Source organism: Phocoena phocoena, chromosome 2, assembly GCF_963924675.1.
Source record: "Phocoena phocoena chromosome 2, mPhoPho1.1, whole genome shotgun sequence".
NCBI lineage: Eukaryota > Metazoa > Chordata > Mammalia > Artiodactyla > Phocoenidae > Phocoena > Phocoena phocoena.
Window position 1 is genome coordinate 75,963,807 of NC_089220.1, and position 24,670 is coordinate 75,988,476.

General features: G+C 43.6%; 2 protein-coding genes across 2 annotated transcripts; one reads left to right on the forward strand and one right to left on the reverse strand.

Moving 5' to 3' along the window:
* The first annotated feature begins 5,113 nt into the window (after positions 1 to 5,113).
* On the forward strand, positions 5,114 to 5,687 carry RNASE1 (ribonuclease A family member 1, pancreatic). Its single transcript, XM_065872416.1, has one exon. It carries the CDS (start codon positions 5,138 to 5,140, stop codon positions 5,591 to 5,593), a length of 456 nt encoding a protein of 151 aa, XP_065728488.1. The 5' UTR covers positions 5,114 to 5,137; the 3' UTR covers positions 5,594 to 5,687.
* A 12,246-nt stretch (positions 5,688 to 17,933) lies between these two features.
* On the reverse strand, positions 17,934 to 18,972 carry RNASE6 (ribonuclease A family member k6). Its single transcript, XM_065872710.1, has 2 exons — positions 18,923 to 18,972; positions 17,934 to 18,537 (listed from the first exon to the last, which is right to left on the reverse strand). Exon 2 carries the CDS (start codon positions 18,530 to 18,532, stop codon positions 18,068 to 18,070), a length of 465 nt encoding a protein of 154 aa, XP_065728782.1. The 5' UTR covers positions 18,533 to 18,537; positions 18,923 to 18,972; the 3' UTR covers positions 17,934 to 18,067.
* Between the last annotated feature and the right edge of the window lie 5,698 nt (positions 18,973 to 24,670).

The following is a 24,670-nucleotide window of genomic DNA, read 5'->3' on the forward strand; positions in this document are numbered from 1 at the left end:
TTCCACCAGGAAGCCTACACAAGCCACTGAACCAACCTCACCCACTGGGGGCAGACACCAAAAACAATGGGAACTATGAACCTGAAGCCTGCAAAAAGGAAACCCCAAACACAGTAAGATAAGCAAAATGAGAAGACAGAGAAATATACAGCAGATGAAGGAGCAATGTAAAAACCCACCAGACCAAACAAGTGAGGAGGAAGTAGGCAGTCTACCTGAAAAAGAATTCAGAGTAATGATAATAAAGATGATCCAAAATCTTGGAAATAGAATGGAGAAAATACAAGAAATGTTTAACAAGGACCTAGAAGAACTAAAGAGCAGACAAATAATGGTGAACAACACAACAAATGAAATAAAAAATTCTCTAGAAGGAATCAATAGCAGAATAACTGAGGCAGAAGAATGGATAAGTGACCTGGAAGATAAAATAGCAGAATTTTAAAAAAATGAAAATAATTGAGGACAGTCTCGAAGACCTCTGGGACAACATTAAACACACCAACATTCAAATTATAGGTGTCCCAGAAGAAGAAGAGAAAAGAAAAGGGTCTGAGAAAATATTTGAAGAGATTATAGTTGAAAACTTCCCTAACGTGGGAAAGGAAATAGCCAATCAAGTCCAGGAAGCTCAGAGAGTCCCATACAGGATAAATCCCAGGAGAAATACGCCAAGATACATATTAATCAAACTGTCAAAAATTAAATACAAACAAAACATATTAAAAGCAGCAAGGGAAAAGCAACAGATAACATACAAGGGAATCCCCATAAGGTTAACAGCTGAACTTTCAGCAGAAACTCTACAAGCCAGAAGGGAGTGGCAGGACATATTTAAAGTGATGAAAGGGAAAAACCTAAAACCTACAACAATCTCATTCAGATTCGATGGAAAAATTAAAACCTTTACAGACAAGCAAAAGTTAAGAGCATTCAGCTCCACCAAACCAGCTTTACAACAAATGCTAAGCGAACTTCTCTAGGTAGGAAACACAAGAGAAGGAAAACCTACAAAAACAAACCCAGAGCAATTAAGAAAATGGTAATAGGAACATACATATTGATAATTACCTTAAATGTAAATGGATTAAATGCTCCAACCAAAAGACATAGACTGGTTGAATGGATACAAAAACAAGACCCATATACATGCTGTCTACAAGAGACCCACTTCAGACCTAGGGACACATACAGACTGGAAGTGAGGGGATGGAAAAAGACATTCCATGCAAATGGAAATCAAAAGAAAGCTGGAGTAGCACTTCTCACATCAGACAAAATAGACTTTAAAATAAAGACCATGGGCTTCCCTGGTGGTGCAGCGGTTGAGGGTCTGCCTGCCGGTGCAGGGGACATGGGTTCGTGCCCCGGTCTGGGAAGATCCCACATGCCGCAGAGCGGCTGGGCCCGTGAGCCATGGCCGCTGAGCCTGCGCGTCCTGAGCCTGTGCTCTGCAACGGGAGAGGCCACAGCAGTGAGAGGCCCACGTACCGCAAAAAATAAATAAATAAATAAAATAAAGACCATTACAAAAGACAAAGAAGGACACTACATAATGATCAAGGGATCAATCCAAAAAGAAGCTATAACAATTGTAAATATTTATGCACCCAACGTAGGAGCACCACAATACATAAAGCAACGTTAACAGCCATAAAATGGAAATCGACAGTAACACAATAATAGTAGGGGACTTTAACACCCCACTTTCACCAATGGACAGATCATCCAAAATGAAAATAAATAAGGAAACACAAGCTTTAAATGACACATTAGACAAGATAGACTTAATTGATATCTATAGGACCTTCCTTCCAAGAGCAACAGGATACACTTTCTTCTCAAGTGCTCATGGAACATACTCCAGGATAGATCATATCTTGGTTCACAAATCAAGCCTTGGTAAATTTAAGAAAATTGAAATTGTATCAAGTATCTTTTCCGACCAGAACATTATGAGACTAGATATCAACTTCAGGAAAAAAAACGGGAAAAAATACAAGCACATGGAGGCTAAACAATACGCTACTAAATAACCAAGAGGTCACTGAAGAAATCAAAGAGGAAATAAAAAAATACCTATAAACAAATGACAATGAAAACACAACGATGCAAAACCTATGGGATGCAGCAAAAGCACTTCTAAGAGGGAAGTTTACAGCAATACAATCCTACCTCAAGAAACAAGAAACATCTCAAATAAACAACCTAACCTTACACCTAAAGAAATTAGAGAAAGAAGAACAAAACCCAAAGTTAGCAGAAGAAAAGAAATCATAAAGATCAGATCAGAAATAAATGAAAAAGAAATGAAGGAAACAATAGCAAAGATCAATAAAACTAAAAGCTGGTTCTTTGAGAAGATAAACAAAATTGATAAACCATTAGCCAGACTCATCAAGAAATAAAGGGAGAAAACTCAAATCAACAGAATTAGAAATGAAAAAGGAGAAGTAACAACTGACACTGCAGAAATACAAAGGATCATAAGAGATTACTACAAGCAACTATATGCCAATAAAATGGACAACCTAGAAGAAATGGACAAATTCTTAGAAAAGCACAACCTTCGGAGACTGAACCAGGAAGAAATAGAAAATATAAACAGACCAATCACAAGCACTGAAATTGAAACTGTGATTAAAAATCTTCCAACAAACAAAGGCCCAGGAGCAGATGGCTTCACAGGGGAATTCTATCAAACATTTAGAGAAAATCTAACACCTATCCTTCTCAAATGCTTCCAAAATATAGCAGAGGGAGGAACACTCCCAAACTCATTCTATGAGGCCACCATCACCCTGATACCAAAACCAGACAAAGATGTCACACAAAAAGAAAACTACAGGCCAATATCACTGATGAACATAGATGCAAAAATCCTCCACAAAATACTAGCAAACAGAATCCAACAGCACATTAAAAGGATCATACACTGTGATCAAGTGGGGTTTATCCCAGGAATGCAAGGCTTTTTCAATATATGCAAATCAATCAATGTGATACACCATATTAACAAATTGAAGGATAAAAACCATGTGATAATCTCAATAGATGAAGAAAAAGCTTTTGACAAAATTCAACACTGATTTATGATAAAAACTCTCCAGAAAGTAGGCATAGAGGAAACTTACCTCAACATAATAAAGGCCATATATGACAAATCCACAGCCCACACTGTTCTCAGTGGTGAAAAACTGAAACCATTTCCTCTAAGGTAAGGAACAAGGGAAGGTTGCCCACTCTCACCACTATTATTCAAAATAGTTCTGGAAGTTTTAGCCACAGCAATCAAAGAAGAAAAAAAAATAAAAGGAATCCAAATCAGAAAAGAAGAAGTAGGGCTTCCCTGGTGGCGCAGTGGTTGAGAGTCCGCCTGCCGATGCAGGGGACATGGGTTCGTGCCCTGGTCCGGGAAGGTCCCACATGCTGTGGAGCGGCTGGGCCCGTGAACCATGGCCACTGAGCCTGCACGTCCGGAGCCTGTGCTCCGCAACGGGAGAGGCCACAACAGTGAGAGGCCCATGTACCGCAAAAAAAAAATAATAATAATAAATAAATAAATAAAAATAAAATTGTCTTCCAGCAAATGCACGTCTCTTTCTAGGACAAAATTTTACTGCTAAGAAATATGATGTTCTCTATTTCTTCTCTAAAGGGGACTTTGCATTTTGGCTCATCCCTAGTTCCTCTCCTCCACTCTGGCCTATGGGATGAGAGGTCACTATAGATAGGAATGGCCACACACCCTCCTTCAACAGCCCAGGAGTGTTGAAGTGGCCACAACTGGGTGAGGTCACACCGAACGAAGCTGCTTTCTACTCCTCCGTGTTCAGGTACTCTCCCCCTTCTTCTCCAGTTCCGGGAAGCCTTCCAGCTGGGGGCAGCTGGCCACTTCTCCCTGCTCCCCCAGCAGAGGAGCTGGTGGGAGATGTGGAATTCTGGCCAAAGCAGCTCCAGGACTCCCAGGGCAAGAGAGGACCTCCCTTTCCCTCCCCTTCCCGTGATCACATGTTATGTGCATTTTGCTAACCTCCAAGGGCTATTTGGTGAAAACGGCTTGCAAAGAGACAACAAGGACTTGGTTGGGGTTCGAGCATCAGTGCTATAGTGGCTTTCTCTGCTGCTTATAGAAAGAAAGGTTCTTATAGGCAAAGGCTTGCTCTCCCCAGCAGCCCTGAAAAAAGGGTGGCCTGGGCAATTCCCCACCCCTTCCTCATATGACCTTGTTTTCCTGTGGACCAAGACCAAGATGCTCCTCCCACCGGTCTCTTCCTGGAAGCCAAGCCTCCTTTTAATCTGTATAAAGTCCACACCCCTGGGTTACAGTGATTGCAGAAACTGCCTGTTCTCTCTCAGAGACCAAGCCAGAGACTCGGGTAAGCATCCCAAGAGGCACACAGGAGCTGTTTGTGCTTGAGGGTTGGAGAGTGGGGAGCCAGGGTGGGTGAGGCTAGCCTGAGAATCGGGCCAGGCAGATGTGGGCAGGGGGCAGAGCTGGGGTCAGGAATGGAGCACGTAGGCTGCAGAGAGCCCATGGGGCTGGAGAAGGAGCAGCCCCCAGGCTGGGGGAGGAGAGCATCTCTCTTTGGAACACAATGGCATCCCTTTATTGTGCCAGTGTAAAACACTGGGGCTGAGTTTCTCTTGTGTTGTAGGACAACAGGGCTCTGTCCACCGTGATCCTGGATGAATACTCGGTGGTTATCTCAGGGATACAATTTGGCTTATTCAAAATTTGGATTAGTTATTTAATGGTTTTTTCAAAAGCATCTTCTAATGAGCCGTGTGAGCACTGGGTACAGAGGTGTTTTATGTTTCAAAGGTATTTCGTATCAAAAATATTTCTGTATTCAAAGACAGGGCTGCTAGGATTTTAGGTCATTTCTAGGGTCACCATCCAGAGGGGAGGATGGCCTCTCTGTAGGGAGTGGGAATCAAATGTTTGTGGAGAAGAGTATATGTGATTGTCTTGTTACTTGGAAAAGCTCGCAGGGAGAGGGACATCTTTCTGGTTGACCTGGAGACCGTAAGCCAGGGAGGCTACAGGTGGGAGCTGGGGTTCTCTTTCTAAGGCGATGTTATTCCTCCTCTCCCCCTTTTCCCGGGCAGGCTTCTCCAGGGCAGTGAGACCACCATGGCTCGGAAGTCCCTGGTCCTGTTGCCATGGCTGGTCCTGGTGCTGCTGGTGCTGGGGTGGGTCCAGCCTTCCCTGGGCAAGGAATCGCCGGCCATGAAGTTCCAGCGGCAGCACATGGACTCTGGCAGCTCCCCAGGCAACAGCTCCAACTACTGCAACCAAATGATGACGCGCCGAAAAATGACCCAGGGACGGTGCAAGCCGGTGAACACCTTTGTGCACGAGTCCCTGGAAGATGTCAAGGCCGTCTGCTTCCAGGAAAACGTCCAATGCAAGAATGGGAAGACCAACTGCTATAAGAGCAACTCCACCATGTACATCACAGACTGCCGCGAGACGGGTAGCTCCAAGTACCCCAACTGTGCCTACAGGACCAGCCAGAAGGAGAAACACATCATCGTGGCCTGTGAGGGGGACCCATACGTGCCAGTCCACTTTGACGGTTCTGTGTAGGTCTCTACCTGAAGCCAGAGATGCCCCACCTCATCGCCTCTCCCCCTCTTGCTTCCTTGCCCTGCAGGCAATAACTCAAGTTAATTAGGGCTCTTATCCAACACACACACACACACACACACACACACACATGTGCTCCCCTGGCCTGAGGCTGGCCCCTGCGTGGCTTGGGGGGTGAGGAGTGGGTTGTGAGATGGGGCCTATGTTGACCACTTCACTGCTTCTTTCAATAAAACACAGTTGCAACCATTTGAATTCCTGATGCTGTCCCCATCCAGGTGCTGTTTGCGTGCTCGCTCTCCTGACAGGGGAGAGAACCGTGAGTCTGGTTAGCTTTGGTGAGTGGCAAATGGAATCCTTAGATACCACCTCTTCTGACTTTTGATTTTCACTGACCTGAGATAATTCCTCTCTTTGTAGGTTCTTTGATGCCCAATATAATTTTAAAGTGTGGGCTATTTTAGATAAAAAGGAGCTACGGTCTGGGACAGTGTCATGCTGGGCAAGCTGACAGAGGGCGAAGCTCAGATACAAAAATCTCTGGCACAGAAGGAAGGACAGCGTGACCCTGGGAAGACCCTGCTCGGCCTCAGGCGGGGAGGAGAAGTGTATGAAATTATGACCCTAAATTTCCATCTTCCTTTTTTTGAGGGAGCTATTGCTAAATCAGAAAGCTGGTCCTCTCTTCCTTACAAAGTTGGAACCCTCCATTCAGGAGCTAGGAAGGACTTCAGCGATCATCAAGTGGGGGGAGGATAAGTAGATTTCAGCTTGTGGACCAACTCTAATTGGAAGTGCCTGCCTAGAATGCTGTAGAAAAATACCTAAACAGTGAAGTGATGGAACAGCGGCCTCTACCGAAGGCTCGAGAGAGGTGAGGGTGTGTGTGCCACCCACTGGCCATCCCTGACCTAATGTAACCCCCGCCTTTTACAGAGGGGCAACCTGAATCTCGGAAAGGTTAAGCGACCTGCTCACGGCAGCTGCTCGTTAGTGTCCGACTGAGACTAGACCTTGGGTCTCCTGGCTTCCCTGTCATTGCTCTCTCTGCTATTGGAGTTTCCTCAAGAAGGAAACTCCCCAGTCTCCCTCCTTCACCGAGTGCTGTGGAGTCACGGCTTTCTCTGCCTCAGATTGCTGGGGGCTCTCACAGGTTCCCAGGGCACTTGGCCTATGAGTCTGCTCACTTCTTGGCAACCCTTTCTTACATCCATTGAAAAGCCTTAACATGGCTTCTGTCATCACTTAATCATTTCATATGGCCCCCTGTTTACACCTGCATCAAGCTCTAGACAAGGTCATAGAACTAGAGAAAGGTCCTACTGCCAACCAGTTTGACCAGTTCTGTCATTGTCTTTGTGTACTACATTTATAAATGTTGGAAGTGATTGTGTGTTTTTTAGGTAAAGTGAATGCTTAGCTCTGGGGCCTCTGTAAGAGGAAGAAGACTTTTGGGTCAGAGGGGTGGCCAGCTATTTTGTTGGTAGTGGGGATCTCACTCCTTACAAACAGTGAGGATGGAGGAGGGAAAAAAGGGAAACTTTAAGTTTCTAGTTCTGTTTTCTTTAGATAGAATTTTTCTTAAGTTCATCTCACTCTTGTTTCCAAACCCAAAGCTCCTCCTTTTCCCTCCTGCTAGTGCTAAGAGAACACTTTAGGAGATCTTTGAACACTCACTTGGAGCTTTGCTGCATCTATTCTGCATAATCACCAGCTCTGGCTGCTGGTTCCATGCACCTTCCTGGCCATGGGGCCACTGTGAGTCTCCACGCGGGGAATAAAGTGATAGGTGCTAGCGGATGGTCCGGGTGCAGACCGGCACAGCCAGGGAAACGGGGGTGAGGTGGGGCGGAAAGTGCTCTGAATAGGAGGACTCTGGGCAGGGGAAGATCAAGTCTTGTCCTAGAGCCATCAGGCAGAGTCAAGGAGAGAAACACCAGTCGTCGGGGGACAAATCAGAGGTCTCTGTTCTGTGGGGCGACTATTGCTATCCCACAAATAAAGGAGTATTAACCTCTTCTAGGAGACTGACCCAGGCAGATTCATCTTAAAATTGAGGTGCTAACATGTGAAGATGGGTACCTGCTTAAAGACAGAAATGACCATATCCAGTGATTCTTCTAAGAAGGATAATGTTAATTTTCAGAAGAGTCTTCAAACCAAACAAGCTTCAGGAATTCTGCATTCTCGGTGGACAGGTAAATGCATCCCAGCGTCCACCTTACTCCTGCAGTTTTACCTGGACCGACAAAATCATAGTGTCTTCTGCCTCTTCTGACATGCTGATTTTCTCCTGTCTCTCTCTGGTAAATTCCCCTTCACTCCCAGCAGCCAATAGTCTTCCAGCCCGAAACAGATCGGTCACCCATACCTTCAATGAACAGAGTAAAGGGCCATCGCATCAGGTTCTTTCTTTCCAAGTGCTGTCTCATTTGCACTTTGCACTTTCTGTCTAACTGGAAAATGAAAGGCTGCTCCCAATCGCCACCCTTGCCTCCTGAGACTGATTCAGCCCTCACAGAGCAAGTGGGAGCACTAAAGGGCTTTGAATCTACCTGCCCGTGGCAGAAGGCACATCAATATTGGTTTGGGAAATTGATCACGAATGTGGGGCGGCCCTCCATGTGCGTGATTCATGATGCATGATGGAGGTCCTGCATAGAAGTTTCAGAATGAAAGTGTTACCTCCTGAAGACTAAACTGCGGTATACCTGGAATCATCTCAAAACTGTCTCCCAGGAGCCACTTTCTAGGGGACTAATCTCAAACACCTCTGCAAATCATTCAGTAAATTCCCATGTACTTTAGGTTTCTTTGTGGCTTGCAGCAAGTGTAGGTGGGATGGTTTCATCTCAGCTTCCTCCCTCCGGTGCTTATCTCCCTTCCCATTCCCTTATTGTCTTCTTACTTAACAATAGAGAAGGAGTTGTTCATCTGAATGGACAGAGTCTCACTAGGCCTGTTTTACTAGCCAGTGTGGTGACTGTACTTTAAAGCTCATCACTACTGTATGTCATCCTCTGGTTTCTTCTTGCTACAAGTCTGAGCAGGGCCTGTATTCAGGGTCAGTTTCCTTCCTTTTCCACCTTCCCTCAGTCTGCAGCTGGGTGGATAATTGGGCCAGGGCACCTAATGTAGTCCTTGCCCTACTATCAGCTCCCTGTGCTGTGCCCCTAAGGCACTCTGTAGCCCTCTCTGGACCACAGTTGTCTAATCTGTAAAACCCAGGGCTTGGGTTTGGTTATCTCAAAGTCCCCTTACGCTTAGGGCCTTCTACTCCCTATCTATTCTTTTGTGTGTGTGTGTCAGTTCCCCGACCAGGGATTGAACCCGTGCCCCCTCCAGTGGAAGTGGGGAGTCTTAACCACTGGACCACCAGAGAAGCGCTTAGGACCTTCTAGCTGAACATCCATGTCTAGCAGTGAGTGCTGAGCCCTGGCATGCAGTTTCTGGCTCTTTGTGCGTAGGCATCTCTAGAAGAGTCACATCATTGAGATCTGGTTTGGTTCAGAGCTCTTCTCAGTGCAAAGCCATGTTCGGAGGTCTAGGTCATCCCAGTGGACTTCAAACATGCTTCTAGGGCAGAGTTTCCTCTCAGGCAACTTTAGGCAGCCTCTGAGAGTCAAGGCTGGCAGCTAGCCTCTGCTAGGCGTTGTTAGGCTTCCTGGGACCTGAGAGCCCATGGAGGTTTTTTAGCTTGGCTGAGATCCACAGACGGGAGAGAGTAATGAGGCGGCGAGATCAAGGCAACAACAAGAGAATGTGGGAGTGGGACCAGGAATTTCCTGAGCTTCTTGGAAACATTCCTCATAGAGGCTGAGAGCTGGCCCTGCTTCAGGCCAACATGTTTGGCAGCTTCTCTTCACCACCTCCCTCAAGCTCCCCCTTCCACTCCCATAAATACTGCCAGACAATTATTTAAGGGAAAGGCTCTGGCATAAGGAGAGCTTGGGCTGTTGTAACATAGAGACAAAACCTGTTTGCATGGGACCATGAGTGTGTGTACACACGCCTAATATGAATGTGATCATGTTTGTAGATCTGTGGAATTAAGGAACATCAGGGCAGGGAAGGTCTTTTGTAACCTGGCTCTAAAACTTTCACCTTAAAAACAAAGAGGGACTTCCCTGGTGGTCCAGTGGGTAAGACTCTATGCTTCCAATGCAGGCGGCCGGGGTTTGATCCCTGGTCAGGGAACTAGATCCCACATGCCGCAGCTAAAAGCCTGCATGCTGCAACTAAGACGCGGTGGAGCCAAAATAAATAATAAAATAAATAAATATTTTAAAAAAAGAGAAACTGAGGCATGAAGCCAAGTATGGAATGATGAAAACCAGATCTGCTGACTCCCAGAGTGTGTGCTTTTATGCCTTGCTTCCACATTTTCCTTCTTTTTCTGTTTTCATTTTTTAAAAAATATCATATGGGAAAATTGACCTTTTTGGTATACAATTCTATAAATTTTTAACTTGTATAAATGAATTGCACACTACCAGGACACAGAACAGTTCCATCACCCCCCAAATCCCCTTGTGCTATCTCTTTATAGTCATACACTCCCCTCACCCCAACACCTGCCAACCACTGATCTATTCTCTGTCACTATAGTTTTGTCTTTTCAAAATATCATACAAATAGGATTGCACAGTATGTAACCTTCCAAGACTGGCTTCTTTCACTCACTATAATGTCTATGAAATTTATCCAAGTTGTGTGGATCAGTGGTTCGTTCCTTTTTATCGTTGAGTAGCATTTTATTGCGTGGATGTTCCATGGCTTATTTATCCATTCACCTGTTGAAGGACGTTTGCATTGTTTCCATTCCGGGTGATTATGAAGATAGCTGCTTTAAACATCTGTGTACATATTTTTGTGTGAATTGGTGGAAGAATAGACACATAGATCAACGGAGCTGCATAGAGAGCCCAGAGCATACCCACACAGATACTGTCAAATGATTTTTGACAAAAGTGCAAAGCAATTCTAGGAAGAAAGGATAATCTTTTCAACAAATTGTGATTGAACATCCACATGCAAAAACAAACAAAAACAAAAGCCCCCTAACTTCAAAACCCTAAACCTTCCTCCCTCTGCCCTCTCTTTTCCACAGAGGAAGCTCTGTATTGGTGGAGAGACCTATGACATGCTTCTAAGTCCTGGAACCACCAACAGGATCTGTTCTCAGTCAGACCCCGGGTAGGTGGGAGCCTTGAGGTTGGGACAGAACAGGCAATGACGAAGGCACAGGAGTATAGAAGTAAGACAGAGGGATTATAAATACGGTGTCAGGAAGTAAGTATGGATGAGACTTAGAGGTAGAAAGGGATGAGAAAACAAGATCAGAAGGGTTGGCATAGATGGTTCTGTTGACTACCTGGAAGGTTATAACTAATTAGGTCACTTAGGAGTAGGAGGAAAATCTGTTTTTCTTTCTGGTTTTTTTCTCACAGGAAATGTAGCTCTGCATTCCCAGCATTCCACCTTCTTCTCTTGGGCTTTTGGGAATGGTGTGGGCCCCCTCTACGGCAAGCCTCGCTATTTCACTTAAGCTCAGTAGTGTGACGCCCAGTACTTACTGCTTTTACAGCCTCCACGAACTCTCTCAATTCCTTCAGTCAACCAGGACAATGGGAGATATAAAAAAACATCAGTTCTTTCCTCAGTACCTTTCTTTACAAGCTGCTGTCTGTGAAATCCCCACAACCACTGGTAGGCACCACATAACCATTGTCATAAGAGCAGGGAACAGCTCTTATCCTTATTGTATCCTCTCCTCGGAAAAGTTGCCAAACTACAATTAAAGATCTAAATGTAGGGATGCCTCCCACCATCGCTGAGGGCCTTGGGGCTCTTATGAAACTTCTCTTTATAATCACTGTTAGAAGCTGAATTGTGTTCTCCCAAAATTTATATGTTCAATCTTTAACTTCTCAGAAATGTAAGATGTAAGTCAGAATGTATTTGAAGCTAAGGCCTTTAAAGAAGTGATTATGTTAAAATGAGGCCTTAGGTGGGCCCTAATCCGGTCTGACTGGTGTCCTTATAAGAAGAGGAAATTTGAACACAGAGGGACGGCCAGGGGTGCCATCACTGTCCCAGGGGGAAAGACAGGAAGTTGGGAGCTGGCTAGAAAGGGGGCTATTTGAGGATGTCTTTTCTAGAGAACTAAAAATACTTTCCTTGAAGCTTGTAATCATCCAAAGGGGAGATGGAGCTACTTGTATGAGGTACCAGGAATTTCATTAAGCCCGTTTTATATGTATGTTTAAATCCATATTAGGTCATTCAGGTCTTGAAACCACCCTGAGAACTAACATGAATCACTCTTCGTTAAACATTCCAGTTTTCTTGGTTGTTTCTCCCACTCAGCTGAAAGCTACTAGTGATCCGGTCTTTTTCATTTTTCTGTGGCTGGTGATTTGCCGGGTGCCCGACAAAGTAGAGTTTGGTAGATTCTATAAATGAAAGTGAGTAGGTAAAATATCTTCTTAGTAAATGAGGCAACTGATTATCTGCAAAGATAGGTAATTTGCACAAGTAGTAAATGACCGTGTTGAATTTTTTTTTTAATTTATTTATTTATTGGCTGTCTTGGGTCTTCGTTGTGGTGCAGGCATTTCTCACCACGGTGGCCTCTCCCGCCGTGGAGCACGGGCTCCAGGCACGTGGGCTCAGCAGTTGTGGCTCGTGGGCTCTAGAGCGCAGGCTCAGCAGCCGTGGTGCACGGGCCCAGCTGCTCCGCGACACGTGGGATCCTCCCGGACCAGGGCCCGAACCCGCATCCCCCGCATTGGCAGGCGGACTCCCAACCACTGCACCACCAAGGAAGCCCCTGAAAATATTTTTAAACTTTTCATTTTGAAATAATTTCAGATATACAGAACAGTTTCAAAAATGATACAAAGGATTCCTGTATATCATTTGTCTATATTCTCTAAACATTAACATTTTTCCTATTTGCTTTATTAGTCACATATTTATGTACAGATACATAAATTTTTTTCTGAATGTGTGAGAGTAAGTTATGGACATGTTGCCCTTTTTCCTAAATACTTGACTATGCATTTCCTAAAAACAAGAACATTCTTTTTACAAGGGTTTAAAGTAAGTATACTAATCAAAATCAGGAAATTTGCATTGAAACTATACAGTTAACTAATCCACAGACTGTATTCAACTTTCATCAACTGCCTCACTCTAGAGCCCGAGAGCCACAACTACTGAGCTCTTGTGCCACAACTACTGAAGCCCGTGTGCCCTAGAGCCCATGCTCTGCAACAAGAGAAGTCACCGCAATGAGAAGCCCATGCACCGCAACGAAGAGCACTAGGAGCTCGCCCCAACTAGAGAAAGCTCACATGCAGCAACAAAGACCCAACGCAGCCATAAATAAATAAATAAAAGATTAAAAAAAAAATAAAAAGAAACCCACTAGTGTCTGGGACTTCCCCGGTGATGCAGTGGTTAAGAATCTGCCTGCCAATGCAGGGGAACCGTGTTCAAGCCCTGGTCTGGTAAGATCCCACATGCCACAGAGTAACTAAGCCCACAAGCCACAAGTACTGAGTCCACGTGCCACAAGTACTGAGTCCGTGTGCCACAACTACTGAAGCCCGCACACCTAGAAGCCGTGCTCTGCAACAAAAGAAGCCACCACAATGAGAAACCCACCCACTGCTGCGAAGAGTAGCCCCCACTCGCCACAAGAGAAAGCCTGCGCGCAGGAACGAAGACCCAACACAGCCATAAATAAATAAATAAAATAAATAAAAAGAAACCCACTAGTGTCAGGCATTGTACTAGGAACCAAGGATCTAAAGATGCAAATAGCAGCTTTTTTTTTGCCTACATGACAATGTTGTGCTATTTCATACTCCTCAGGTTGCCAAAAATGCAGGAGCACGATACTCTCATGTTTTGCCAGAGACAGGACATTGAGATGCAAACACTCACATACCATAGTTTCTGGCAATATTATACAATCAATGCTTCAGTTAGTCTATCTGTGTAACAAATTACCCCCAAACTTGGTGGCACAAAACAATAATTTATTATGCTCCCAGTGAGTCAGGAGTTCAGATAGGACACAGTGGGGACAGCTTGTTTCTGTTCCAATGTCTGAGGCTGCAGCTGGAAGACTCAGAGGTTGGGAGCTGGAATCATCTGAAGCCTCATTCACCCACATGTTGAATGGTTGATGTTGGCTGATACCTTAGCTGGGCCTGTTGGCTGGAATATCTATACAAGGCCTCTCCACGTGGCACCATCTTCCTCACAGCATGATGATTGGGTTCAAGTGTGGGTGTCCTACAACAGAGAGGGAAAGCCAGGCAGAAGCTGTATCACCTTTTATGACCTGGCTTTGGAAGTCATACAGTGTGACTTTCATCCCATTCTATTCATTAGAAGGGAGTTTCTAAGACTAACCCATACTCAAGGAAAGGGAACATAGACCCTTCTGATAGAGAAGAGTTAATATCACACTATAAGAAGAGCATGTAGAATGGGCTATGTTGATATGGACATCTCTGAAAAATACAATCTGCTACAATCAGTTTGTGAACAAAGAAGAACAAAGAACATCACTCATTACCCAGTTATACAAGGATTAAGTCGCAACCCACTGCAGTCGACCACTGACAGGGCATCCTGCAGGGAACTGAGAATGAAAAACAGGATGAGGTACTCTGTGCTTTGGAAAAACAGGTTCCTAGATAGTTAGACGTGTATCTCAAGAATAATTTCAAAGACCCCTGATTCTTGCACCTTCCCAAACATAAAAAGTTCTAGTCCTCAGTAAGACCATGAATACAACTTAAACTCGCAATTCTTATGCTGAGTGTCTTTCTTTAAGTTGACAAGTTTCTTTGTACAGAGAAGTGTACAAAGATATCATTGCAATGCTGCTTGTTAGGGTGGAAATTTGGGAACATCCCAAATATTCAACAATAGACGACTGGTAAATAAATGATGGTTTATTAATACAAAGGAACAAATAATACACCAGTAAAAATAAAAGAACAACAAAGATACATTTTAACATCGATGAGTCTTAAAAACATTGTTGAGTGAACAGAAAAAGCAAGTTGCAGAATGATTTGTACTATATGATAGTATTTATATAAATTTCTTTTTAAATTGCACATGGAAACCCTATGTTTTGTTTATGAAGGTATTATACATGAAATATAAGTATAAAAATAGGACTGGAAACACTTTAAATTTATAATTTCATCTGAGAAAAGTTAAGAGGAATGGGAATGGAGAGAGAGAGGAATAAAATGGACGCCAATGTTTTTATGTATATATATATATTTTTTTTAGATAGTAAGTAAATGAAAAACAATATTTATTTATTTTGAGTGCTATATACTGGTTTGTATTTATCTATGTTGTTTAATTTTTTAAAAAATATTTATTTATTTATTTATTTGGTTGCACCAGGTCTTAGTTGTAGTAGGCAGACTCCTTAGTTGTGGTTCCAGGGCTCCTTAGTTGCAGCACATGGGCTCCTTAGTTGTGGCATGCAAACTCTTAGTTGCAGCATGCACATGGGATCTAGTTCCCCGACCAGGGATCAAACCCAGGCCGCCTGCATTGGGAGAGCAAAGTCCTAGCCACTGTGCCACCAGGGAAGTCTCTACATTGTTTAATTTTTGAAAAGTAATTCATCACGTTAAAAATGAAATTAGCCCATGAGAGAGGGCAAGGGAAGGACTTTATAAAATCCATCAAGGCACTTCCCTGGCAGTCCAGTGGTTAAGACTGTGTTTCCAATGCAGGGGGTAAGTGTTTGATCAGGGAACTAAGATCCCACATGCTGTGTGGTACGGTCAAAATAAGTAAATAAATAAAATAAAATCCATCAAGAAGTGTGAAGAGTGACTTCCCTCGTGGTGCAGTGGTTAAGAATCCGGCTGCCAACGCAGGGACATGGGTTTGATCCCTGGTCCGGGAAGATCCCACATACAGCAGAGCAACAAAGCCAGTGCGCCACAACTACTGAGCCTGGGCTCTATAGCCTGTGAGCCACAACTACTGAAACCCACTCACCTAGAGCCCATTCTCCGCAACAAGAGAAGCCACTGAAATGAGAAGCCAGCACACTGCAACGAAGAGTAGCCCCCGATCACTGCAACTAAAAAAAAAAAAAAAAAGTATGAAGAGCTCCAGAAGAATTCCCTTCCTCATGAGCGTTTGCTTCCCCCTCCCTGTGAGGCTGCTTGGCCTTGCTTTTGCCACCCCATATGTGGGTTTTCCTCTGTAGGCTTGCCTCATACTTGGATATCACGTTTTCTGTTTCTATTAGCCCTGTCTAGATAGTATGGCATCTTAAAAAAAAAGCCAAACAGAAAAACACAAATGGAAAAGAAAGATAAGAACTATAAAAGAGAGAAAAAGGAAAAAAAAAAAAAAGAAAAACACCAACCGTTATAAATTAAAAAGGTGACTTAAAGAATATTCACAGTATTGAATCTATCAATGAAACAGTTTTCGATTGTATACTTTTTTACCCCAATGGAACTAGTTAAAGTATCCATCTAAGGCAGTAAGTAAAGCAGTAAGAGGGGCATAATATTTTACTGGCTCCACATCCTCTAGTCAATATAAATTTTTTTAAAAGTACAGTGTCGGGGGCTTCCCTGGTGGCGCAGTGGTTAAGAATCCGCCTGCCAATCCAGGAGACACGGGTTCAAGCCCTGGTCTGGGAAGATCCCACATGCTGCGGAGCAGCTAAGCCCGTACGCAACAACTACTGAGCCTGTGCTCTGGAGCCCGTGTGCCACAGCTACTGAAGCCCATGTGCCTAGAGCCCGTGCTCTGCAACAAGAGAAGCCATCGCAATGAGAAGCCCGTGCACTGCAACGAAGAGTAGCCCCCGCTCACCGCAACTAGAGAAAGCCCGTGCACAGCAACAAAAGACCCAACACAGCCTAAATAAATAAATAAATAATAAAATAAATTAATTAAAAAAAAAAAAAAGTACAGTGTCGGGCTTCCCTGGTGGCACAGTGGCTGAGAGTCCGCCTGCCGAGGCAGGGGACACGGGTTCGTGCCCCGGTCCGGGAAGATCCCACATGCTGCAGAGTGGCTGGGCCCGTGAGCCATGGCCGCTGAGCCTGCGCGTCCGGAGCCTGTGCTCCGCAATGGGAGAGGCCACAGCAGTGAGAGGCCCGCATACAGCAGAAAAAAAAAAAAAAAGTACAGTGTCCTCTGACCTGATACTCAAATTCTATTTCCACACCCTGTGAGTAAGAGGTATGTATTGAATTGTCTACTTAGCTCATTTTCCCTGGGAACTTTGGCATCTCTAAGCCAGAGCTAATCCTCCTGGCACCAGGCTTGGCCCCAGGATGCCATTATAAACATGGACCCTGAAGCTCCTCAGGGCTTCCTGTGTCTTTTGAGCCTCATATCTTTGTAGCGCTCCCATATGTACATATGTAACTAAAATTGTTTTTTTCCTGTTGATCTATCTTTTTATTACAGGGGGTGTCTCAGCCAAAAACCTAGAAGGGTTTATGAAAAATTATTTTTCCTCCCCTACACATAGGACCTAAATTCTTAATCCCAGTCCTTTGATCTCTAGATCAGATACCTGTTCCAAAGCCCCAATGTTTCTGTGATATTTCACTATTTGAGTAGGGCAAGAATGTTTTTAGTGTCCCAGTGCTTTTTTTTTTACCCCCCTTGATCTATGCTTTCTCTTTGTCCATTCCAATAGACAACAGGAGAATTGACTCTAAGGCTACAGTGGATTATTATCCCTACTACTATTTATATTTAAAACATTATCTGATTAATTATAGAGGCAAATAGTTAAGATCTAGGATGCCTCAGTCACCAGTGTTAGAATCTGTGAAAATACCATCAACATCGAGTATCAGTGCCACCTCCAAACAACCATAGACAATGGTTTCAAGGGAAATATGTAAAGCCATGAGCAGAGTTTGAAGGGATGGAGAACTTTCTTGCTCCAAAGACACAGGGGTGAGGGAGTGGCAGAGGCCCCAGGTTGCCAAATAACTTCAAAGGTTGCCTAGGGCCAAAATCGTTCTCCCTGGAATGCTGGTAAATGCAGGCCTTAGATAGCTCCAGGCTGGCAATGATGTGAAAGGGATCACGCTTCTAAACACACTTATACACACACTCATTAGAGCGCAGCAGAACATGGTTTTATTTCTGTGAACACAATACAACAAAAGTTGGCCAAAGTTCTAAGGCTGAAAATATGGAGGCCTGGACCCTTCTTTGCCCTCTTCCCTACTATCTTCCTTCAAAACCTAGAGCTCCAAAGCAGAAAAGAATCCTACATATTTTTTGTCCCAACTCTGGTCTATCCTCATCACTCTAATTTTTCCAATACCCTCCTTTTTCCTTCTATGGGAACCAGGAAAATCAACGAAAGAAAAGAAAAATCAGAGGAGATCGTAAGAGAATTTGTGCCAAGCGAGAGGGAAAATGATGGAAACTTTAAACAATCTTGTCTAAGTGTACAGGAACCAAATGATAAGGAGGGTCGCTCTTCTGAGGGGGGTCACAGGCAACAATGAAGAGCTTGTATTGGGTGTCATCTCCGTAGCGGCAGTCAGGATACCTCCCCGCAGTGAGACTGCACTGAGTCAGGTTAGCAGGCTTTGGACTCTGGTGGCAGTTGCACAGCCCATTCTTACAGACGATGTGGGGCAAATCACAGACAGCAGCCACGTCCTGGAAGGAGTTGTGCAGAAAGGTGTTTTGAGGCTTGCAGTGCTGAGTATAATTATTGACACTGCTCATTGCCTTGTTGCACTGGAGAAGCCTTGGCTGTATATGCTGAATTTCAAACCAGTGAGCCTTGGTGAGATGCTTAGGCAAAGCACAGAGTGGACACGCTGACCACCATAGTCCCAGCAGCAATAGGAGGAGAGGAAAGCATCCCAGAAGACCTGGCCCCATCTTTTCTGTGTAAGGAGAGAGAAAACAATGGTAGTAGTAAAAACAATAAGAGCAAAATTATCACTCATAACCATTTAGATTTTTATTCTGCCTTTTAAGATCTCATAGCTCTTTTTTGTTTGTTTGTTTTTAACCATCTTCTTTCTCACTTGAGTCTCATGATTCTAAAGAAACTGAAGCCCAGTGAGGAGGAATTTGAGGTAAGACGATCTTTTCTCTGACCGGTAGATCTCGTTCTTCTCTTTGTCCCGCACTCACGCGTTTGATAGTCCCCATGTCAGAAACCTTGTCTCTTCCCTCCTGAAATATTTACCCTCCAGCTATTTGACCTGGATCTCCCAGCCATCTTCACTGGCCACTCTCCCCAGCCCTGGGGGCTTCTGCTCTTACCAGGTCTCCGCGCTGGGGCTCCCGCTGAGAACAGCAGCAGTAGTTAGTCCCAGGCTCAGAGGCTTTCGTCTGTTGTTCTTCTCCCAGGTGTGCAAGGCTGCCGGCGTGTGGCAGGGGAAGGGTCCTGAGCCCTAGGAAAGAGAAAACTAGGGCTTGGAAGATGAACTTCTTGTTGACAGTGTGGATAAGACTCTTAGACTTTCAAACTTGCTGTTTAATGAGTGTCAATAACACTGTAAATGCAGGGAGAGTAAGCTTACTTAAAGAAACAGTGAGACTCAAAACACAGTTTTGAGGAACTGATCACTTCCTGATATGAGTTGGTGCTTCCTCCCTGACTTGAAGCTTCAGTTTTTTGAAGTTTTATGGTTTCATTTCCTTAGGAGAAAATATACATGAAAATCTGATATAATAACTGCCGTGTACTTGGTATGTGAGCTTCAACCATAGACTTGAATGAATTATTCCTTTATGTGTATGTTTATTGGGCCAGATACTGGGCTACTCTGATTCGGGAGCTTGTGATCTAATGAAAGACAGTCAGGTAAATGGACCAATGCACAATATATTAACAAATATAAATAGCACTTACAGCTGTGATCAAGGAAACTACAGGTAACTGTGTGGATACAGTAGAGAGGAGGTATTTTTGGAGGACACAACACCGGCACTGAGTTTTGAAGATTAATTAGAAATTAGGTGAAGAAGATGGTAAGGGCAGCCCAAAGAGGAAACTGTGTGAAGAGACCCATACATATGAAGGAGAAGGGCACATTTAGGGTATTTGCCTCTTAAATCTGTTCTTGCCTTTCCAATGGGGCTGCAATATCTTTATTCAGAAGCTGATTGTCTCATAGAGGACTCACATAAAAGTTTCCTGCATGGACTCCCTGCCTCTAGTCTCTTTTCCTTCCAATCCATTCTACATATTAATACTTCCAGATTAGTATTTCTTGAGCATAAATATAAGAGTGAAACACTCTTGCCCAGTACTTTTAATGGCTCCAATAATCTTTAGGATAAAAATTATTTCTGTTTATAGTAAAGTTGCAAGATACAAGGTTAATATACAAAAATTGCTTCCTTATATACCAGCAATGAACAACTGGAATTTGAAATAAAAAAAAACAAACTAACATTTATATTAGCACCAAATAAAAATGAAATACTTAGGTATAAATCTAATAAAATATGTACAAGATCAATATGAGGAAAACTATAAAACTCTGATGAAATAAATCAAAAGAAGATCTAAATAAATGGAGAGATATTCCATGTTCATGCTGAAGGAAATCAGAATATGTAACCCCCCAAAATGGCTCTTTGACATAAAAATTATTTTGCACTGAAGGCAATTAAGAGTCATGAAGTGCAGAAAAAGCTCCCCCCTCTTTGTCCAAAGCCAGGAAATAAATTCTCTTTTTACTGGAGATAGACCCTCAACCTCCCAGAGAGGGCACCAGAGGAATCTGCAAAAGAATCTTGAAACTAACACTTATCTTTCTAGTTACTTCTTCACCATTTACTAACCATAGACCAAACCCCTTTGTCTTGCCAATTCTTTACGAATATCTTGTTTCTTGGGCTAAAAGGTATAAAAGCTTCCTGCTCTTTTCACTTATTTGGATTTTTCATTCTCTTGTGAATGCTCCCATGTATATGTAAATATTTAATAAAATTTGTATGCTTTTCTCCTATTGATCTGTCTTTGTCAGTTGAATTTTCAGACCCAGCCAGAGACCCTAAGAGTGTTGAGGAAAGCTTTCTTCCCATACAATGACATTATGCACTTGTCAAAACGTGTACAACATGAAGAACGAATCCTAGTGTAAATTGTGGACTCTATTAATACTGGTTCATCAAATATAACAAAAGTACCACAGTAAAATAAGATGTTAATAATAAGAAAATTGTGAACAGTGTGGTTAGGAGAGGAGGGAGGGAAGAGAGGCATATGGGAACTCTTTGTACTTTCTACTCAATTTTTCTGTAAATCTAAAATTGCTCTGAACAAATAAGTCCATCACTTAAAGAAAAAATTTTAAGATGTCTGTTCACAACATTGTAAAGCAATAATACTCCAATAAAAATTAATAAAAAAGGAGTAAAAAAATAAGTCTGTTTGCCTAGTGCTCATATATCTTATTCTACATCCTATGTATTAGAACAGTCCTCCTTCTCTCTGCAGTTCCACAACTTGATTGTACACCAAACCCACTACAGAGGAAAACAATACCGAGTTACCCATGTCCTTAAGTAGGGGTCTCCTAACCCTGGCCTCACACCAGAATTGTCTATGAAAAGTTTTTAAATGCCAAGATCCTAGGCCTACTGAATCAGAATCTCGGGGACGGACATCTTTGCATATCTATATTTGATTAACTCCACAGTGATTCTGTTACCCATTCTTTGTAGAGAACCATTTTTCTTGACTGACATTGATTTTCACCCAATGTCCAAGTTCTTAAGACTGGTCTTATTCTTGATTCTGAGATAAAGTCCTCCTGAGTGCTACTTCCTCCTCAAGGGATATACATAACAACATATCTTTGAATTCTTCTACAGGAACTAAGGCTCCCACCCAGGTGGAGGATGGTAACTTCAAGCTGAGCACAAGTTCTGGAGCACCACCCTGTTGCCTCACCACGAACCAATCAGAAGAAAGTCCCACGCCCTGCAGCCCTCACCCCAAATTTTGTCTTTAAAAATTCCTCCCTGAAAACCATCAGAGATCTCACGTCTTTTGAGCATGAGCCACCCCTTTCCCCTTGCTTGGCCCTGCAATAAACCTTTCTCTGCTCCAAACTTTGATGTTTCAGGTTGTTTGACATCACAGTGTATCAGGTACAACAACTTGGGTTTGACAACATGCTGGGCTAAAGAAAGTGAGTATTTCCTCAACGATCATTTGACATGTGGGGAAATACTGATTGTTTTTCTCACTTGATAAATGCTGAGGAACTATTACCCAAAAACCGAGTTTGTCTCTTGGTGGATGTCAAGCCAAAAGATACAACCAAGCCAAAGAGCAGGAGAAGGAAGGATTTATGATTACTTGCAGCAGGTAAGGAGAACACTGGGAATCTTTCCCAAAACAGTCTCCCTGGAACAGCAAAACTGGGGAAGTTTTAAGCTAAGGGTATATGCATATTCATGAAGGGGCTTGAGCAGAGGAGAATTCAGCATAGAACTGGGGAAAGGTTGACAGAGCCCAAGCTGTAGCTGACTGAAGTCAGGAACGTCAACAGCATCATTCTGTCCTCCACCTGGGTGGGAGCCTTAGTTCCTACAGAACGCAAAGACTTTATCAGATTGTAATGTATGTCCCTTGAGGAGGAACTAAGATTCTGTTTTATTGCTGAACTATTGTTTCTTGACTGCTTTCCTTTGTTCCTGCATTCCCTTACTTCCCTTAAGATCCTGTGGCCAGGCTTAGACCGCAAAATGGCTTAGGCTAAAATGGCTTCTCTTATGTCAAGAAAACCCTTCCTGGTTCTCTTTCTCCAGGGACCCCCTACCCTATCTGCTTACAGAACTGCTGTTTAACACTAATCTCTTGTGAGTTTGGTTGGTATAGGTCATCATCTCCCAGGTATTTGCTCATTCCCAAGTACACTGAAAAAATGGCAAAGCTGAGGAGCTATGCTTGGAGCACGATGACCAATCTAGATTCACTGGCTACTCGTTGAGGCCCGAGTTCCAGGAAGGTGTTGTTGGGGAGGAATTTTTTTCCTTTTTTCCCTTCTAGGATATTTGGCTCATCTCATAAATCAATGATATAAGACAAACTGACAGGAGAAAACAAACAAAAGTTTATACATTTATATATACGTGTAATACATGGCAGAGACCCAGGTAAACTGAGTAACTTGCCAAAATGGCTGGGGCCATCACCTTAAATATCACCTTCGGCTAAAGACAAAAGGAGATGTTGGGGAGGGAAATCTATGGGAGATGACCAGGAAAACACAGGAAACAAGGATAATGTCGTTGCGGTCCGCGGGCCTCTCCTGTTGCGGAGCACAGGCTCCGGACGCCCGGGCCCAGCGACCATGGCTCACGGGCCCAGCTGCTGCTTCGCGGCATATGGGATCTTCTCGGACCGGGGCACGAACCCGCGTCCCCTGCATCGGCAGATGGACTCTCAACCACTGCGCCACCAGGGAAGCCCAAAGATAATGTTGTTTTGCAGACTTATCATTGTCTTGTCCACCACTAAGAGTTTCTAGAGAATGAGTCCCGTCCCCCACCCCCCCACCGCTTCCTGGTACAGCAGGAAGACACCCTTACAAATGGAGATTTCTCTTTTACCTGTAAATGTCTCTTACAAAAGAGTGACTTCTATTTGGTTTTCAGAGCTCCTCTCATATCTGCTGATTCTTAAAAAATAACCAGGCTAAAATAATCCTTATACCAAAGAGACATATTTTAGGGTGGAAAATTCTGCTCCCTTATAGTGTGCCGCTTAAAGTGTCATCTAATTTAAAATGTTTTTACCCGGGTCTTTGTTCTAATTGTTTCAAGGCTTGAGTCATTCAGTGATGCAGGAGGCTGAAGAACACAGGGTCCTTTAATGTTCAGTATCTCTCCTTCGCATACCTGCCCCAGGCAAAATTATACGAAGCGAACATTTCTCTTACTCTGTACCTCTATCTCTCATTTCACAAACAGAATTTCTGTGGACCTTACTTACTTGTGTTTCAACATTTCCTTCTCCAATCTACTTCCTCTTTTCTCCAACAAAATGCAAGTCTTAAGCCCCACTCTTTTTTTTTCTATTTTAATTTTTGGCTGCGTTGGGTTTTCGTTGCTGTGCGCAGGCTTTCTCTAGTTGTGGTGGCGAGCGGAGGCTACCCTTCATTGCGCTGCGCGGGCTTCTCATTTTGGTGGCTTCTCTTGTTGCAGAGCACGGGCTCTAGGCGCGTGGGCTTCAGTAGTTGCAGCTCGCGGGCTCAGTAGTTGTGGCATGCAGGCCCTAGAGGGCACGGGCTTCAGTAGTTGTGGCTCATGGGCTTAGTGGCTCCGCGGCATGTGGGATCTTCCCGGACCAGGAATCGAACCCGTGTGTCCTGCATTGGCAGGCAGATTCTTAACCACTGTGCCCAGGGAAGTCCCTAAGCCCCACTCTTGATGAGAGTTTCATTTTAAAGTCCTCTAGCCCTACCCTATATCTCTGCCAAGTGAAAACGGTTTTTATCAGATAAACTCATTTGTGTTCATATCTTCTACTTAATGTATTATTCATCAGGAAACATACATACTACCGTAACTCATCTAAAATGCAATAGCCTCCTTACAGACATTCTTAAAGAAATCCAGGGAGAGGAGACAATTGATGGGCACTCGTCATGTTTGTTTTGTCAAAGTCAAAATTAAAATACCAAGTCAAAGGATAGAAAGGAAGAAAATCAGTGTTGACTGAGCACCTGCTATGTGCCAGGAACATGCTACATATTTTGTACCTAATCAGCTCTGGCCACACCCATCAATCTGGGTGGGTATGGGAACTCAGCATATCCCCACAATCAATGCCTAGGTCACAACTTTTCCCCAGCTTAGCACATAAACAGTTATACTTTCATCATACACACAAGTCTATTACACATATTAGACACACACATATAATACACTTTAAACCTACATACAGCACAAATCACACTCAAGCATAAGCTATATAACTCACGATTATAACACCCGTGCTAATCACACAACACATAAATAAATTTCACACATTGGAATGATAAAATT